The sequence below is a fragment of the Macrobrachium nipponense genome, chromosome 20, assembly GCF_015104395.2.
Source record: "Macrobrachium nipponense isolate FS-2020 chromosome 20, ASM1510439v2, whole genome shotgun sequence".
Taxonomy (NCBI): domain Eukaryota; kingdom Metazoa; phylum Arthropoda; class Malacostraca; order Decapoda; family Palaemonidae; genus Macrobrachium; species Macrobrachium nipponense.
The window spans coordinates 33,652,840-33,671,360 of NC_061089.1; the positions used below are offsets into that span (position 1 = coordinate 33,652,840).

General features: G+C 38.8%; 1 protein-coding gene across 6 annotated transcripts in view; it reads left to right on the plus strand.

Annotated features, from left to right (window-relative positions):
• The window catches only part of LOC135224687 (moesin/ezrin/radixin homolog 1-like), a 255,569-nt gene that overhangs the window by 234,038 nt on the left and 3,010 nt on the right, over positions 1 to 18,521 (plus strand). For all 6 annotated transcript variants that reach the window (XM_064263982.1, XM_064263951.1, XM_064263960.1 and 3 more), the window contains 6 exons: positions 11,285 to 11,389; positions 11,549 to 11,802; positions 13,944 to 14,090; positions 14,289 to 14,549; positions 15,214 to 15,571; positions 17,805 to 18,041. In XM_064263982.1, coding sequence (XP_064120052.1) covers positions 11,285 to 11,389; positions 11,549 to 11,802; positions 13,944 to 14,090; positions 14,289 to 14,549; positions 15,214 to 15,571; positions 17,805 to 18,041 — 1,362 coding nt within the window. The remainder of the gene's footprint in view (positions 1 to 11,284; positions 11,390 to 11,548; positions 11,803 to 13,943; positions 14,091 to 14,288; positions 14,550 to 15,213; positions 15,572 to 17,804; positions 18,042 to 18,521) is intronic.

Genomic DNA, 18,521 nt, shown 5'->3' on the forward strand with positions numbered 1-18,521 from the left:
TTGGGTGAAGTATTTTATTGGCTTTCGCTGTTGTTGACTTGGATTGATTTTGGATTTGTTTTTGGATTACTCAATTAACAATGTCGGACTCGGGAGTTGTGTATAGAGTCTGCTGTAAAGGGGGGTGTGTAGGGTTAGAATTCCCAAAGCTTCTCTTGATCCCCACACACTTTGTGTGAATTGTAGGGGTAGAATTTGCACTTTTGAGAATAGATGTGATGAGTGCTTGATTTTGGATGATAAGGAGTGGAAGGAGTTGGACAAGTATGTCCGTAAGCTCGAGAGAGATAGAATTAGAAGAACTAAGAGTTCCCTTTCCCGTTCATCAACGAATCAGGAAGTGGTAGATAATCCCATAGTTCCTTCCCCTGCTCCTTCTGAGCGTAATTTAGTAGAAGTATCAGCTCCCGAACCTGTCTCCGAGTCGGGGGCGAAGGACTCAACCTTTGCAGGTATTCAAGCGGTGCTTGAAAAAATGGGACAACAGATTGCCTCTCTTACTGAGCAGGGCAATCGCACTTGGACTGTCGTAAGTGCTTTAAGTGCAGGTGCTAAAGTCAGTGTAAGTGACAAGTTTAGTGTTAGTGACAGTGTAGTGGAGGGTGCGTCCGATCGGTCCTGTCGCGCTCCTAGACCCAGACCTCTTACAAGCTCCCGGACCCATGGGAGACGTAAAGTCGAAAGTCTAAGGGAGGCGAGAGGCTCTAGTATCCGGTCGGGCGTGCCCTCAAACAAACCTGCTGACGCTTCCAAGGTTGCTTCAGACAGCCGTAGAAAAGGCGCGTCGAGTGTGTTTGGTTCGTCATCCGATGACGTCTCCCCGCGTCGAGGATGGCGACACTCTACTTCCTCTCGTCCTCTCAAGAGGAAATTACCTCGTGTTTGTGAGGTCTCATCAGATGAGCAACTGCCAGGCTGCAGTCACTGGAGTTCTCCGGAGAAGTTTTCGTCATCGGAAGCCTCGCCAGCTAAACAGAGCAAGACAGCGCTTTCGATGCACGCTCCTCTTCCTCCTGCTACTTGGGAGGATTTACCTAGGAAGCTTCCTACCAAGCGTCCTCAGGAAGCCTTAGAAGGATCGACTCCTCTGGCTGCGGTTCGTGTGGGCGAACCTGACGAGTTACCCTCTCCCTCGAGAGACAATGAAGCCAAGAATATGCTGCAAGATATGCAACAGCAGCTGTCTGTACTTATGGAAAAGCTGCAAGAACCCAAGCGTCAGTCTGACGCCCCGGGAGTGATGAAGACTTCGCGAAGCGTCAACGCCAAGAACACAGACAACCAGGACACTTCCGATTTACTCGGACATGACGCTTCCGAGCGTGACGCCAGCGCGCGTAAGAGCAAAGAGCGTGACGCCAACGCTCGTAAGAGCAAAGAGCGTGACGCCAGCGCGCGTGAGAGAGAAGGACGTGACGCCGACGCTCGTAAGCATGACGCCTCGGCGGTTTCTGGTGCCAAGGAACGCATCGAGACCAATGACGCTCCGGCTTTGGCTTTAAATACATCATCCGATGCGGAACGAGACAGAGAGAGACCTTCGGAGATGTTGGAGGTAGTTTCGGAAGAGGAGACGAAAGAACAAGTTCCTCCTTCCGACTATAAGACACTTATGCTTCTGTTTCAAGAGCTTTTTGAAAGGGATTTCAAGCCCGCAGCACCTCGTTCTCCCCTGTCTCAGTTCCTTTGTGGAAGAACCCAGAATAAGACTGCCTTTACTAAGATGGTTCTTTCCATTTCGGCCAAGAAGAAAGCGCTTGCGAAGATGAACGACTGGATGAAAGAGAAAAAGGAGCGAGGCAAAACTGCTTTCGTTTTTCCTCCTGCAAGATTGGCTTCGAAATCCAGCGTTTGGTACGAGACTGGGGAAGTTCTGGGCCTGGAGTACCTGCCTCCTCTCAGGCAGACTTCTCCAGTATCGTCGATGCCAATCGTAGACACGCCTTATCAGCAGCGAAGGTGATGTGGTCGATGCAAGAGTTCGATCATTTACTGAAGGGCGTGTTTAGAGTGTTTGAGGTCCTGAACTTTCTAGACTGGTCTCTGAGTGCTCTTGCCAAGAAAGTGGAAGAGAAGGATTCAACGGACATTTCTAACCTTCTGAGTGTGATGTCTGTATGGACAAGGCGTTACGTGACGGAACTAATGAAGTGGCAGCGATTTTCACGGCAGGAATCGTGAAGAAAAGGTCCCTTCTCTGCTCCTTTACAGCTAAAGGGGTCACACAGGTACAAAGAGCAGAGCTTTTGTTTGCCCCCTTTGCGAAATTTCTTTTTCCACAGGAGATTATTAGAGATATTGCCACTTCATTGACTCAGAAGACCACACAGGACCTAATATCGAAGGCAGCCAGTGGGGTTTTGCCTTCTTCGTTTGCGACCAAGAGAGCGAGAGAGGAGAAACAACCACAACAGTTTTTTCGAGGAAAAACAGCCCCGAGGGACGTCGGGAACGTTCTAGAAAGCCCTCCAGAAAAGGTGGCAAGCTTCCTTCCAAAAGGAGGCCATGATCAGACAGTCCTTCAGACACAAATAGGAGCCAGGCTTTCTTTGTTTTGGGAAGCCTGGAGAGAGAGAGGGGCGGACAACTGGACCCTTCAGATACTAAGGGAGGGCTACAAGATCCCTTTTTACGCCAAACCTCCCATAGTTTTAGATCCCCTCGACTTAACAGCGAATTACAAGGACAGCAGCAAGAGATTCGCGTTAAAAGAACAAGTAGAGCTTATGCTCTTAAAAAGGCGATAGAACCTGTTTCACCCCAAGAGAATCCGGGGTTCTACAATCGACTGTTTTGGTACCCAAGAGCTCGGGAGGATGGAGACCCGTTCTGGACGTCAGTGCTCTAAACGCCTTCGTCGTGAAGACGAAATTCACGATGGAAACAACGCAATCAGTGCTATCGGCGTTGAGACCGGGAGATTGGATGGTCTCATTAGACTTACAGGACGCTTATTTTCATGTCCCCATCCACCCAAGCTCTCGGAAGTACCTCAGGTTCTTATTCGAAGGAAGAGTATTCCAGTTCAGGGCTCTTTGCTTCGGGCTCAGCACAGCGCCACAAATATTCACAGCTATTATGGCGAATGTAGCCAAATGGCTACACGAAGGGGGGATCCGCATTTCTCTTTATCTGGACGATTGGCTTCTCAGGGCCAACTCCAAGAAACAGTGTCTGGAGGATATGAAAATAACCCTGAACCTAGTACGGGAACTAGGGCTAGTGGTGAACCTGGAAAAGTCTCACCTGGAGCCCTCTCGCTCGATCATTTATTTAGGAGTTCTGATGAACTCTCAGGATTTTCGGGCTTCTCCCTCCCAGGAGAGACAAGACCGATGCCTGAATCGGGTGCAGGAATTCCTGGGGAGACAACAATGTTCGGCGAGGGAATGGATGAGTCTTTTGGGGACCATTTCCTCGATCGAACAGTTCGTCTCACTGGGAAGACTGCATCTCAGACCTCTACAATTTTACCTCAACAGAAATTGGAAAAGGAAGGAACAAAGGCTTTCAGACACCTTCCCAATTTCAGCAGAGGTCAAGAAAGACTTGATTTGGTGGCTGGATCCAGCGAAGCTGGGAGAAGGAGTTTCACTTCAACAATTGAATCCACAGCTAATACTGTTCTCAGACGCATCAGACCTAGGCTGGGGAGCGACTCTGGGGAACAGGGAAATTTCGGGAAGATGGAGCGAAACCGAAAGAAATTGGCATATCAACAAGAAAGAGCTGATGGCAGCTTTTCTAGCTCTTCAGGCATTCGAGGAATGTGTGGCAGGCAAAGTAGTGGAAATAAGCATGGACAACGTGACTGCTCTAGCGTATGTCAGGAAACAAGGAGGCACCCACTCGTTTTCTCTGAACGAGACAGCCAAGAATCTGTTGCTATGGGCAAAGGACAGAAATATCGTCCTCCAAACGAGATTTGTACAAGGGGAATTAAATGTCAGAGCGGACCTCTTGAGCCGGAGAAATCAGGTCCTGCCAACAGAATGGACTCTCAAGTTAGAGGTATGCGAATTACTATGGAGGTTATGGGGGCAACCTTCCATAGACTTGTTTGCAACCAACAAGACAAGGAGGATGCAGACGTTCTGCTCACCGGTGCCGGATCCACAAGCGGTAGCAGTAGACGCGTTCCTCATGAACTGGGAAGGACTGGATCTGTACGCCTTCCCTCCCTTCAAAGTGATACACAAAGTATTAAAGAAGTTCGCGCAGTCCGAAGGAAGCAGAATGACCCTGATAGCCCCGTACTGGCCGACGCGAGACTGGTTCGCAGAGATGTTGCAGTGGCTAGTGGAAGTTCCAAGAACCCTTCCGTTGCTTCCAGATCTGCTCAGACAGCCACACTTCAAACGGTATCACAGGAATACCCACGCTCTTCAGCTAACTGCCTTTCGACTGTCGAAAAGCTCCTTAGAGCTAGAGGCTTTTCGCGAGAGGCAGCTAAAGCTATCGCCAGATCAAGAAGGGCTTCGACCATCAACGTCTACCAGTCGAAGTGGGAGATATTTAGAAACTGGTGTAAGGAGAAGAAGGTGTCCTCGTCCAACACATCTGTGAGCCAGATCGCAGACTTCCTTCTTCACTTAAAACTTAAAGTAGGTCTAGCCACTACTACAATTAAGGGATACAGGAGCATGCTGGCGTCAGTCTTTAGACATAGAGGACTGGACTTGTCTAGGAATCAAGATCTTCACGACTTAATTAGATCTTTTGATACTACGAAACAAAAGACTGAACAACTACCAGGATGGAATCTGGACGTAGTACTAAGGTTTTTAATGTCTGACAAGTTTGAGCCGATCCAGGAGAGCTCGTTCAGGAATTTAACCAGGAAGACACTTTTTCTAGTCGCTCTCGCTACTGCAAGGAGAGTTAAGCGAGATTCAAGCTATGGACAAAAGAGTAGGAATTAGTAGATCTAAAGCGGTTTGTTCAACCACTTTAGGTTTCTTAGCCAAGAATGAAACTCCTTCCAATCCTTGGCCTAGGTCTTTTACGATTCCCAGCCTTGGAGATTTTGCAGGTCAGGAACGTGAAAGGACTCTTTGTCCGGTAAGAGCATTACAGTGTTATCTGCACAGGTACAAGGACGTTAGAGGGACTTTTGACAACTTATGGTGTTCCGTTAAAGATCCCAAAAGGCCTATGTCAAAGAACGCTTTAGCCTTCTTTATTAGAAGTGTGATTCAAGAAGCTCACACGGAGTGCAATGAAACGCTTTACAAGGCTTTAAAGGTAAAGGCCCATGAAGTGCGAGCAGTCTCGACGTCAATGGCGTTTAGAAAGAATCAGTCCCTTAAAGCCATTTTAGACGCGACATACTGGAGGAGCAGCTCCGTATTTTCTTCTTTTTACCTGAAACAAATAGAAACGGTATATGGAAGACTGCAGAACCCTCCGTGGACCGTTCGTTAGCCACTGGTGGCTCGGGTGGGTTGGCGTGAAGGGAGTTGATACCTCTAATCCTACATGTTAGACCCTTGATGTTATTTTTATGGTTGTCTGTTGAAGGTTAGGGGAAACCTTCAACAGTCTAGTGTATATGTGTGTCTTTTCAATCTCTTGTATGCAAGGATTGGATGGTTAGGTGGTCTTTGCCTGTTTTAGCCCATGTCAAGGGCATAGGTGGTTTTGTCGCATAGAGGTCACGTCCCGTCGACAAACCCCTTTGAGCTCATCAGCTGCACAGGTCACATCCCTTAGCTGGAGCTCCTAAGGAGAGCAGACTAAAGAGGCAGTAGTCGTCAAGTCAGCTTCCTTAGCAGGTAAGAATCTTTAGTTACCTATCAAGTAGTTACCTTACAACGATGTTGCTGTCTCTGACCCTCCTCCAAAGGTGTCAATCAGCTATGTATATAACTGCCAGGTCAGTTACATATTTAAAAATGATATTTTTATTTTAAGATAAATTTTTAAATATACTTACCTGGCAGTTATATACAATTAGAAACCCACCCACCTCCCCTCAAGAGACTAGAGGGCGAGAAAATATGGGGTTTCCAGGTAACTATCTAGAGGGCGTACAGGTAACGATCACCTGACCGATGGTCGGGCGATTGCCGCGAGTTTCGAAAAGTCTGTCGTGACGTCACGACGTCAGAGAATATAGCTATGTATATAACTGCCAGGTAAGTATATTTAAAAATTTATCTTAAAATAAAAATATCATTTCTCAATGGTATTTTAGGAGTTGTTTGCACATAACCTTAAAGAAAATTAAAGAATATTTTGTGCTGGTTTTAGGTTATTTGCTACATGGGTTCTTACATACTCAGGGTGCTTTTTCTTCAGATCTCCACGATGAACATCAGTTGTTAGGTTTTCAAATTTTGACGACAAATGTCATCCTGTTTTTGACCATTGAGATTCTGCCAATATAAAAACATTTGGGTGCTTAGGAAAATTGAAAAATTGTTTATCAATACTTTGTGCATACATCATCTTATATGTGGCTCTAGTATAAGGAAAATACAACAAAAAACTATTTAATTTATTAAATTAATTATATCACTGTAATTGCAAAGTTAATTTTTGCCAAAATAGAGTCTGGTGGAAGATGTATGAAGTTACAGACAAAATTGGCCAGGGGTCAAACTGAAAGCTTTAGTATTACAATTTATAATCTCTGTTCTTTGTCATTTATGAATAGTTTTATTGGTGGGCACAATTTTCTGTGTCGAAAATGGTGACAATGGTTGCAGGTCCACAATAATATCGTATGTGAGTATAAGGTCTTTAATGGATAATAAAACCTAGGACCTGCAACCAGTATTTTCATTCCTAAAAATTATAGTACTAATATATAATATTGATTTTAGAGCTTTTTAGTATTCTTTCATCTAGATAGGTACTTAAGGGTATCGGCGGGGTCGGGAATTAATTTTGAGTGACGGTGTTCAAACTTCCTCAGGTGTTACCTCTAGTTTGAATGAAGATGCACACAAAATTTCAGGTGAATTAGATGAAAACTTTTTTTAACAAATATTTTTCTTTAAAACATAGCATTTTTTATTTGTTTTTTAAAGTGTATCTCCTTCCTTATTTATCATTCAATTTAAAGAAAAAATTAATAGCAGAAAGTTTAATTCCTATCAAATAAAACGGCAAACGCAGAAATCTAATATGTGATGTGTGCTATTTAAAAAAATATTTTAAAAAAATAATAAATAAAAATACCATAAAATTATGTATTAGATTATTAGTAAAAAAAAATTTTTTGAGAGAAAAAAGAAAAATGAATTTGCCGATGTGTTCTCTCACTATCTTTATTCAAATTGCTTTTTAGATCATTAAAATCCATTCATAAATAAGGGAGTTTTTAGAATTTGAATGTAGAAAATGTATGTTTTGAGAAAAACGCAGTTAAAGTTTCCTAACCATTTATTTTGCATTTAGAAGCATAACAAGTTTCTTGGAAAAGCCTACATGGCGCCTGTTTCCTTCTCTTTATAAGATATATTATTCCCTCTAAAAAAACAAAAACATTTATCACTTAAAGAAAATAGTTTATATTATTTTGGGGGGTTATCGTAGAACGCCACTCTACTCTTGCGCTGCCAAGTGTTTAGAAGGCTAATGAGCCCCTCCTTCATATCCTCCTTTTGATGTTCTTTGCTTCTTTTGCTTTCTTGAATGCATAGCAGACATTCGTTTCCTGGTCTTCTCTTTCATCTGAAGGCCTTTCAGGCTTTCTCCTGTCGTTTTTCTCATAATAGGCAGCAATGAACTTGCCGCATAGCCGATATTATGTTCCGTTGCAGCAACATGAAAAGCAAAGGTCGCAGTATCCTTCCCATGAAGTCTCACCTTTGGACACTGCCCATATTTTACTGTTGAATGATTCATTTAGGTTTTGAGTACGACCTTTTGCACATCTTTGCAGTAAATCATCAGAGGAAAGCTCTTCAAATATTTGGCGAACTGGGATCTTTGTTCCTCTGTAAGCTGGAGTTTTACTTTCATCTTCTTGTGACTTCTGGGAGATAAATTCATTGCCAAATCACGATTATAAAAACTCCAGCTATCTTTGCCAACGGGACACTGAGAATGATCATGATTTTTATCATCACTAGTCAGATGTAAAAATATTGCCATTATATTTTTTTTCATGGTATCTATAGGGTCAGTGGGGTCTTTAGCTCCGTTTCTTACTGCAATGCCAAAATATTTTCCAATCTTTATCACCGTGCTGTCACTCAATTTATTGAGTCCTCCAAGCTCACTCCTAAACATAACTTTGTTTGTTTTTGTTACATATTTAGAAACATATTTTTTTCTCAAGGCCATGAGACGAAAGACAATCCTCTTCTGAACGTGGTTTATGCATTCTTCCTTGAGTACTGGATATGGATTGCCATAAGGACCAGTGCCCTCATTCAAACTGCATACTCCTTTATATGCTGTTGAATCCCCATCACCGACAAATACTTTATATATGAATTTCCTGTCTAGTGATCTTTGCCACAATGCGAGAGCAGCAGCAGCTTCCATATTTCCAGAAGCTTGGTCAAAATTCTTTTTGCATTTTCCAGACTGTATATGTTTTTCATAAGCTACATCATATTGTTCTTTTGTTAGTTTATTTTTTTTCAGTTTATTATTCAAAGTACTGCAGGAATTACATATCTTACTGAAAACTTCCCCATCAAGAACAAATCCAGTGTAAGCCTCGGTAACAACTCCTATGCCAATAGGGGATTGATGTCCCCTTTTCATCCAGGTGCCGTCATATATTACCTCGATAGGTAAATTACCATGTTCATCTGGTTTGACCCCAATGCTTTCATAATACTCAAATATTGCTTTATCAACTTCTTTCATGGATTCCTTGAAGGTCTGGTCAGCAATCCGTTCAATATACTCTTTATAACGTTCGTAAGTGCTGTTTGCTAAAGGTTTGGCACCTAAGGCAATTCGAGTGTTATTCAAGGCTGCCAAGCCTCCCCCATTTATCATGTTTTGATATATAATGAAGCTGTTGATTTCACCGACATGTTCTGTTTTCACACTTTCATTAGCTTGCACTTTGGTATATTGAAAAACAGATGGCACCAAACACTTACACTTTAGTTTCAAGTCAACATCAAAACTGTTTTTATCAATTTCAAGTGTTATATTGCTGTCACACTGCCCACAATACGTCGAACTAAAAGCGTCTTTTAGAGCTCTCAAGGGTAATGAAACTATTTCTCCATCGTCGCTTACACTCAGAAGATCTTCTTTTTCAGTCATGTAACTTCTCAATAAAAAACTCCTTAGGTTGGCTCCTGATAAAACACCGACATCACCTGCTACGTCAGGGACAGCAATTACATCTTGAAAATGCTCATTCTCTTCCTCCTCCCCCTCCTCATCATCAGATAATTTCAAAACAAAGTCGTCGGTACCATCATCATCATCATCTTGATATATTTGTGCAAGGGAATAATAGATTTCCCTCGGAGCTTCGTAATAGGAAGTATTTGGCATCTCTTCAGCACACGTGGTTGGTGGCGACATGTGAGAAGCTACATTAGCTCTGTCTATACTTTTAGCTTCATGATAAGTTTTTATATTGCAAGAGCTTGCTTCCCTTCGTTTACTAAACTTCTTTTTTGGCATGTTAGTAGTATATATAATACAAAATTGATGCAAAAGTCTGAGGAAGTATTGTAATTGCTTGAAAATAACAAATGGATGATTGCATAAAACAAATACAAGAATTCGCTCTCGAGACAAGTGGCTACCGTTATTCAGTCATGGGAAGAGTTGCCATCTCTATCAGGAAAACATATTGTACGGCATACGAAACAAAATGCAATGAAAAGAAACTCAAATACTTGAAGAATGAATGCAAAATGAAATAGTAAAACCACCCCTAACCAGACCTTTAATTCTCTACTTGGATGTGGCCTTTAAATTGGCCTTTAAACCATTTAAAAAGCTTCGTATCGATATTATCTTTTGTGTGGCAATGGCCAGCACCCAGATGTATGGAAATATGACGATAACTCATTTTCACGAATTTGAGCCAATATCGCCAAAATTACAGGCCGCCGATACCCTTAAAATTATGCCACTCATGATTTTATTTTCTTTGCTGACACACTTCCTTTTAAAGGTAACCAAAAATTCTATGCTATTAGAAACTGCATTTTTTGTTTTCTGTATTATTGTATAGGAAATTATATAAAGTATACTGTATACCTTAATTCAAAACTTCAGTATAGCATATAAGGGTTGTTGGTTTTGGCTCTGGTGGTGTTTTGTTTGATCTTCATAAGTGCTGTTCCACTGAATTGGGTTAGTGATGCTATAAAAATGGTAAAATTTTACCGATGGCTGGTTGTGTATTGTGATATTCTGTCTGAGATTTCATCAAAACTGAATAAATTCTGAATGTATCCACCTTTATTTTTACACTTAGGTTCAATTTAGGAAATAGGTTGAAGGGCCGTTTTATGTTTGTAATTTCGATGTTCATTTTCATCCTTTGGATTTTCTGTCATTTTTCCTCTCTGTTTTGGTGAAATGTTGATAATAGTAACACAATTTTATTTCAGAGTTGTAAAATGAATGTGTCAATAGATGAAATAATCATTCACTAATGTGTGGTATCAGTTGGTCCTAAATACCTTATCATTATTATAAGTAAATTGATTATTATATGAAACTGCTACTAGCAATAGTAACTCTCAACTTTGTCATTACGCTAGAGTTAATTGTACTTGATCATTGAATTCTAGAGAAAGTTGTAATTCCAGAATTTTCAAAGTATTTTTACTAGTGTTATCAGTTATATATATGTTTCTTGAAGCTCGATAACCAGTTTGTGTATAAAGTTTCTTCATTGTCATGGTTAACTTTAGCTGTTTTGCTGCTGAAGACAGTGTCTTAGTTACAGTAGTGTACGTTGGTAGAATGGTAGTTAGCTGTATTATCCTAAGCTTCTCTACTATAGCAGTCTGTTTCATTCCAGAAAGAGAGTATGAAAATTAGTGCAGTTCAGTGATTTTGGATTGATAGAGGAGGGACTTTTGTATTGTATTTGATATGCCCAGAGATGTTTATATCTTGATGGATGTAATTTTTCCCCCATGTATGTGAGACTCAATTTGTATAGGTTTTATGCTGCTACTAAAATTATGAAATTTTATGTGTACAGAGTTTCTGTTATGTTATTTTTTTTAAATTAAGTGGTAGGTGGCAACAGAAACGCAAGGCTGAACTACATCTCTCCTGTAGTTTTGGGCCAAAGTCAAATATGTCATGTAACCAAAGAATTTTTCTGTACCAGGTGTTATCACAAGACGTAAAGAAGGAAACGCCTCTACAGTTCAAATTCCGAGCCAAATTCTACCCAGAAGATGTGTCAGAAGAAATTATTCAAGATATCACTTTGGTAAGAATGAATTCAATATGCTACAGCATCATCATTTGAATTTGATATTTCATTGCACAGTTAATAACAATAAAATATGATAATTTTGTGGAATTTTACATTAGGACATTCATTCTGTTTTTTTCTGATTTTGCCTAACTGAGTTTTCCACCTTTTCAGCGCTTATTTTATTTGCAAGTCAAAAATGCCATCCTTTCCGATGAAATCTACTGCCCTCCAGAAACATCTGTATTATTGGCATCATATGCAGTACAAGCAAAATATGGTGACCACAGTCCTGATTTCCACAAACCAGGGTTCCTCTCCAATGACCGCCTCCTCCCACAGCGTGTTATGGATCAACATAAACTCACTCGAGATGATTGGGAAGGAAGAATTATCACATGGTATCATGAGCACAAGGGCATGCTTAGGTATGTTGTATTAGTTTTTTATGCCAAGATTAAAGTTACAATTAGATCAATTTTACGTTAGGTAATGATGGCTAATTTATTGGTCTTGAGATTTGGTTAAATGGAAGCTGTTATGGCTGTTATAATTGTGTTTATTTTCTGGGTTGGTTGGTTAGATATAGAAATTGATAACCAAAATTTAATGGATCTGTGAATCTTGGTACCAGATGGGTACCAATTCCTCATTTCTTAAATTAGGTTTTGATAAAAAAAAGTTCTTAGAAACAAAATGATTTGGACAATGCTGACAACCATAATTAGCTGTTATTTGCTTTGGTGATTTACCAATGTAAGTCGTTTCTGAAGTATTATTGATGTATGGGGGAAGAATAGCCAAGAAACCACGTACTTTTGAGTGATGGTGCACATGTGCACCATTGTCTTATTGGTAGTAAGGAACTGGGGATTGGGTGGAGGGTATTATGATTGATGTGTGTGTTTTGTATTTGTTTTTCTTCTTAATCTTCAATTGTTGCATAACAGACTCAACAGTCATAATTATGATGAATCACGAATTAGGTGAGAGGAGCAAAGATTCATGCAAGTACTTCAGCTACAAACGGAACAGGAACAAGTCCAAAAATGACAACTTTGCACCAAAAAAAAAAAAAAAAATGAACAGCATCACTTACCTTTTAATGTGGGACATTGCATCTAGTAGCCTTGTAGCCTATGTCTCATTCATGAATGATATTGTTCTGTGCTGAGTTAGAGGGAGAGCAATACACTTTAATTTACTTGAGGAATAACACTTACCATTCATGAATAAACTGACTCGGTGGATGCATCCCCATCCCTTTGTGAGTACTCTCAAATGGAAGTTAATAAAATGGATTGACTTACATTTATAATGCTGGAATTTTAACATTTCTCGTAACTATAAAAATTTGGATTGTCCCGATTTTGTGACAGTCTCTTCCACTTTGATGCCCTTTTGCAACCTGTAGGAAATCATTTTGATGAAGCCTGTCCTTCCAGGTGCAATGTTGATATTAAGAGTTTGGGTTATCCTTCTTGGGTCTGGTCAGGCAGAGTAATTGAGGGAAAGCAGGCCTAAGTAGTTTTTGTTGGAGACTTTTCCCTTTTCAGGTGACAGGACCTAATAATTCTCAAAAAACCATTCAAGCTAAGTGGAAATTAACTGGTATTCCTTCTGGAATATTTCAGCAAAGTGTCAGAATGGATTGAGAAAATTAAAGGCAAAAGAATATAACTTCACAGAGTTTCAGCTATGCTCTGTAATAAAATGCTGGTAGACATTCTTCCTTTCAGGGGGAGGAGTTGTCGAAAAAAGGTTTGTGACCATAGAAGAATAGGGATATGTAAGTCATTTGACTTACTGGGAGCCCGAATTTGTGATGTCAATTAATTGACTGAAGGATAATGTCTAGACAATGTAAATGGGTCATAGGAACAAGAATTCCTTGAATGAATATGTGAACAAAATATAAGTATCTTCAGTATTCTTAGACCATAAGGAGCAGTAACTTCTGCTGGTATGATAACAGCTGAAGGAACTGCGTAAGATGATCCAAGGCTACAAGTAGTAGGTGAGGGAATTTCCCATACACATGAAGGTACAACAGGAAGTTCATTGAAACTTATACGAGTGATGGAGTTGTAGGCAGCCCCATTTTTTTGGGAATGAAACAGTAAGGCAGAAATTACTTAAACTGGAATTATTCATAGAATAGTCTGTGTACACCAGTAGTTTTAGACAAAAAAACTGCCTGTAATAGTAGTCATGACAGTTTAATGGACTGGGATGAAAGTACAGTTCCGTGCTCTGAGGGCCAATACTGTAGTAGCAGGAAACTTTTGAAATGTGGTGGGTGTCATTAATTTTTTCAACTGGTTATGTTGCCATACGTTTATTATTAGAAGTATGGCACAGTATACAGTTTTCTTTATATATAGTTAGTGCATTGTGATTTGAAGTTAAATTTCATGTATTTTGTATTTAAATTTTATATGTGAATAATGGATGTTCCAATAGGTTAATCATAATGATCAAGGGATTTTGATTTTATAATTTAATCTTTATTGCATATATTAATGTCATGATCAAAGCATGTTTTATCTTTATTGGTACTGAATTTCAGAGAGGATGCAATGATGGAATATCTCAAGCTGGCACAAGATTTGGAAATGTACGGTGTCAATTACTTTGACATTAAGAATAAAAAAGGAACAGAACTTTGGCTTGGTGTTGATGCTCTTGGTCTCAATATTTATGAGAAGGACGACAAGTAAGTATTAATGATTACGTTATTTTCATGAGCCCATTTGCTTATATTGGAGGTACAGTAGTTTGAGTTATAATCAGAAGATTTGTAAGTGTTGGACCGTTGATTTTTGTTCTACTGAACAGTGTTATGAATTACCTTATTTTGGTTTCCACATGTAATAATTGGAGCTGTTAATTATTGATTTACCAATTATTTCAGGCTCACTCCAAAGATTGGCTTCCCCTGGTCAGAAATTAGAAACATTTCCTTCAACGACAGGAAATTTGTTATCAAACCCATCGACAAGAAAGCACCAGATTTTGTTTTCTTTGCACCACGATTGCGTATCAACAAACGCATTCTTGCTTTGTGCATGGGCAACCATGAACTGTACATGAGGCGCAGAAAGCCTGACACCATTGAAGTTCAACAAATGAAGGCACAAGCAAGGGAGGAGAAATTAGCTAAACAGCAAGAACGGTAATGTCATCCAGTTATAGCAAAGGGATATTAAATTTTCTCTCATTTGTTTGAAATTGAGATAGTAAATTTCCAAAAATGAGATTATTATATGTTTTGAACTTGAGAGCAGTGAATCTAATTTGATAAATATACAAAGTGCTTTTAAATGATTGTAGGTTGCTATTGAAGAGGTAAAAAATGTTACATTGTTTGCTGCATGTTGAAAATACGTTTTTTTCTGAAATACTGTTACTTCCCATAATTGGGTTGCTCTTGTAAAACTGTTTAAGGTAGCTTGTTTTCTAATGTTGAAAAAAGGAATTTGATCAAATACTCGAGAGAGATATATATATATCTAAGAATTCTCCACATTAATCACCCTCGACTTTGACAACAAAATCTGTTAGATATTGACAATAAGATCTATGTTAGATGTTAATTGATAATTTATTCATTAATAAACTATAATATAGGAAAAGGAGAGTAGAATAAAACAAGATTGGGTACCAGCATTTACTTTTTAAGTATCTTATCATCTGGTAATTCTTATGGATAAATTATATGATAATGGATATTAGTTTGATCTCTAAGAGGTAAGTGTGGAATTGTATACTAGTTTTTTTGTTGCTAATATTTTAAGGCACCGTGTTTGGCTCTCATTGCCTGTATTTTATAAATGCAGAGAAAAGTTGGCTCGTGAAATTGCCCTACGTGAAGAAGCAGAGCGAAAGCAGAAAGACTATGAGGAAAGATTGAAATCAATGCAGGAGGAGATGGAGAGGCGTCAGAAGGAACTGTTAGATGCTCAAGAAACCATCCGCCGCTTAGAGGAACAACTCAAGCAGTTACAGGCTGCTAAGGAAGAGTTAGAACACAAGCAGACAGAATTACACGAGATGATGGTACGTCTAGAACAAGCAAAGGAGATGGAAGCAGAAGAAAAACAAAAATTGGAAGACGAGATCCGTGCCAAGCAGGATGAGGTTAACCGAATACAAGAAGAAGTTAGTCAGAAGGACGAAGAAACTAGAAAACTTCAGGTGAGGTGCCTTCAATTTTCACTCATTAAGGTCTGCTGCTGCCTAAGTAAGTTGTTCAAAAATTTATATGTAAGTGCTGTTTTTCAATTTAGTGGTAGACATGGATTCTTTTTCTATTTGTGGAATTGAGCCTGGTGATTTTAGTCTGTTTACTAATTTTCATAGTAAATGCTGATAAGATAATAGAAGGTGTATGTCACTGAATTGTGTTAAGTGCAATCGTATGACTAGATTTTTTTTAGCCAGGGGAAGTAGAATTTTAAGTTGAGTGTTTTTATGATAAACTTTCCTGTTAATTTTGTAGAAGTTAAAAGAAGCAACCTTATATTAGTGTTCAGTCAACTTTGTGATTTATTTTAAGGGTTGATGCACTTTTTTAAAGTATTGAGACTAGTATTGGAAGAAAAAATGCATCATCTTCATCTGCCATTATGTAATGCAAATAGTCTTTGTAGTCTTAGGTGTACATCTTTGTCCTATACTAGGAAGCAAAATATGTTGGAAACACCATGTAAGATGGTAAATGTATCCTTAGTTTTTGTTGTTATATATTTGTTTCATTAATGAAAATATCTCTTTAAGATGCTGAAACTGCAGCTGAAAAAAGGCCAGCCACGGGTAGGCGTAGGTGGTAAGGTAACCAGGAGTGATCACATGATGGCCTGCTTTTTATTATGAATTTGATTTAAGGCACCCTTTAACTCATGAATAACCTTCTAAAGTGGGATGGAATTAGGAACAGTCCTAAGTCCAGAAGGAGACTTACCGTTTGCAGACACAAGCTGAAAGAAATGTTTTAAGGCTTACTCAGTGTTCAGTTCCAAATGAATTTACAGATGTAACCTTAAATATTGATGTGTCGTATTCTTTGTGATGATGAGCCATCGTGATTCCATTTACAACCCTCCTTTCCCATCCTGTGTGAAATTAGAGTTTATTTTGATGTTTTTGAATTTTCATAATTTTTGCATGGCAAAATTTCTGAAAGATTGTTATTTAACAGAGTAATTATTGTGGGTGGAGCAGTGAAGCCCACTCATATCTGGGAGTGATTAGTATTTGAAAGAAAAGGGAGAGATTATTATTACTTAAGATGAAAGTAGTAGTAGTATTACTTAAATATTTTATTAATGGAGAGTGCTTAAATCTATGTGATTTGTGAAAATTAGGCAATGTGCAGACTCAAGAGCCATAGTTATAGGTAAATGTTTACAAAGACAAAGCCATGCCCAAATTATCACTGACTTATTAAATTTAGTATAGATTTTATTTAGTTAATATTTGTAATGAAGGGAAAATTCAGAATTTATTTGGGAAAGGTAGGGACCCTGCAAGAAAAGCAGAGAAAACCAAGAGCCCGTATCAGGGAAAAATTTAATAATTGTCAGAAATGTCAAAAATTTTTTTTTTTTTTTTCGAAAGTTACTTTGCACCAGCAATACTTTAATGTATGGATAATAGTAAACTAGTGTAGTGTATGAAGTTTAAATGCACTGACTGTATTTTAAAATATATTTAAAGGTAATTTTAGAAGCTTTAAAGTGGTACCATAGTTGATGGAAGTTTTAAAATATAGGTTTGCTCTGATATATAGGTTTTGTGATGTTCAATCCAAATTTCTAAGCATGAATGCATTAACAAAAAGGTTAGTAATTAAACTTTGGAATTTACGGCATTCAGTGATTTGAAGGTAAATAGTTATGTGGGGGTTTTGGCAGCTGTTGATTTGGAATTTTGTTGGTATCGGTTTAAATTGTTTTACCATGAATGGTGCATGTGCATACCTGAGCATGGTCAAGTATGTTTAGTTGCAAGATATTTTAGTCTTAAAGTGTAGGTACAACTGCACTAATGCTTAGTTAGAGGTAGTGCAGAAAAATGTGCTTCAAGATACATTAATGCGAAGGAAGTTTGTATAATCATTAAGGAACAATTTAATAATGGTTGAATTCCAGATAACTTTTTTTTCCTTCTCTTATTGTGCTGATTTTTATCTGTTCTATATTTTACCATTTCATTGAGGAAATAAAAGTTGCTAGGGGTGTAATTCAGGTTATGGGAACTATAGGTAGAACACACAACAGAATTCATCTAGTATTGGGGATATACTGGGAAAAAAAAAATAAGTTCAGAAAGGAGTAAGAAACAACTCATAGTTAGATCCCAAAGTTACCAAGTGGAAAGTCAATTTTATGTCGACAACTAGGATTTTAATTGTAACTGTGATTTTCAGAATGAAGTGGAAGAAGCCCGTCGTAAACAGGAGGAAGCAACTGCTGCTTTATTAGCAGCTTCTTCTACACCTAATCATCATCATGTTGCTGAGCAAGAAGACACAGAAGAGAATGACGATATCCCCAACGGAGATATTTCCAAAGATCTCTATACTGGTGATGAAGTTATTGAAGATCCTATTGAGGAGAGGAGGACACTTGCTGAACGCAACGAACGACTTCAGAACCAATTGAAGGTATGTCATGTTGATATTTAGATTTTTCAGTTATCATAACACAAGTTTGTTGGTGCATATGAATGGTCAGATACTGTGGGTACCTGATCAAACCTGTTGATAATTGTTAATCTGTATATAATATTCAGTCAAGTTAATGGTAAAGGTAAGAGCTCTTCTTGTGATCAATCTTCAGTCAACAGTAGCTGCCTTCCTCAAGTAACTATCGGTACAGTATATGAAATATGCCTGATGGGAACACTTAATTTCCTAAATTCCAAAGCTGGTAAAATTATGAAAGATTGGAGAGGCATTGGATTTACTTTATGAATAGACATATTTGACCTTTCCTTTCATGTTTATTCTTGATCATTGTAATAATAAGTCTTCATCATTCAAAACCATTAAAATATATGTTGAAGTGTGGGAATGGACTTCTATGGTAGACAGCGGAATCTTAGCATAAAAATCGTCTGCAACGCGAACTACTACATTTCAAAC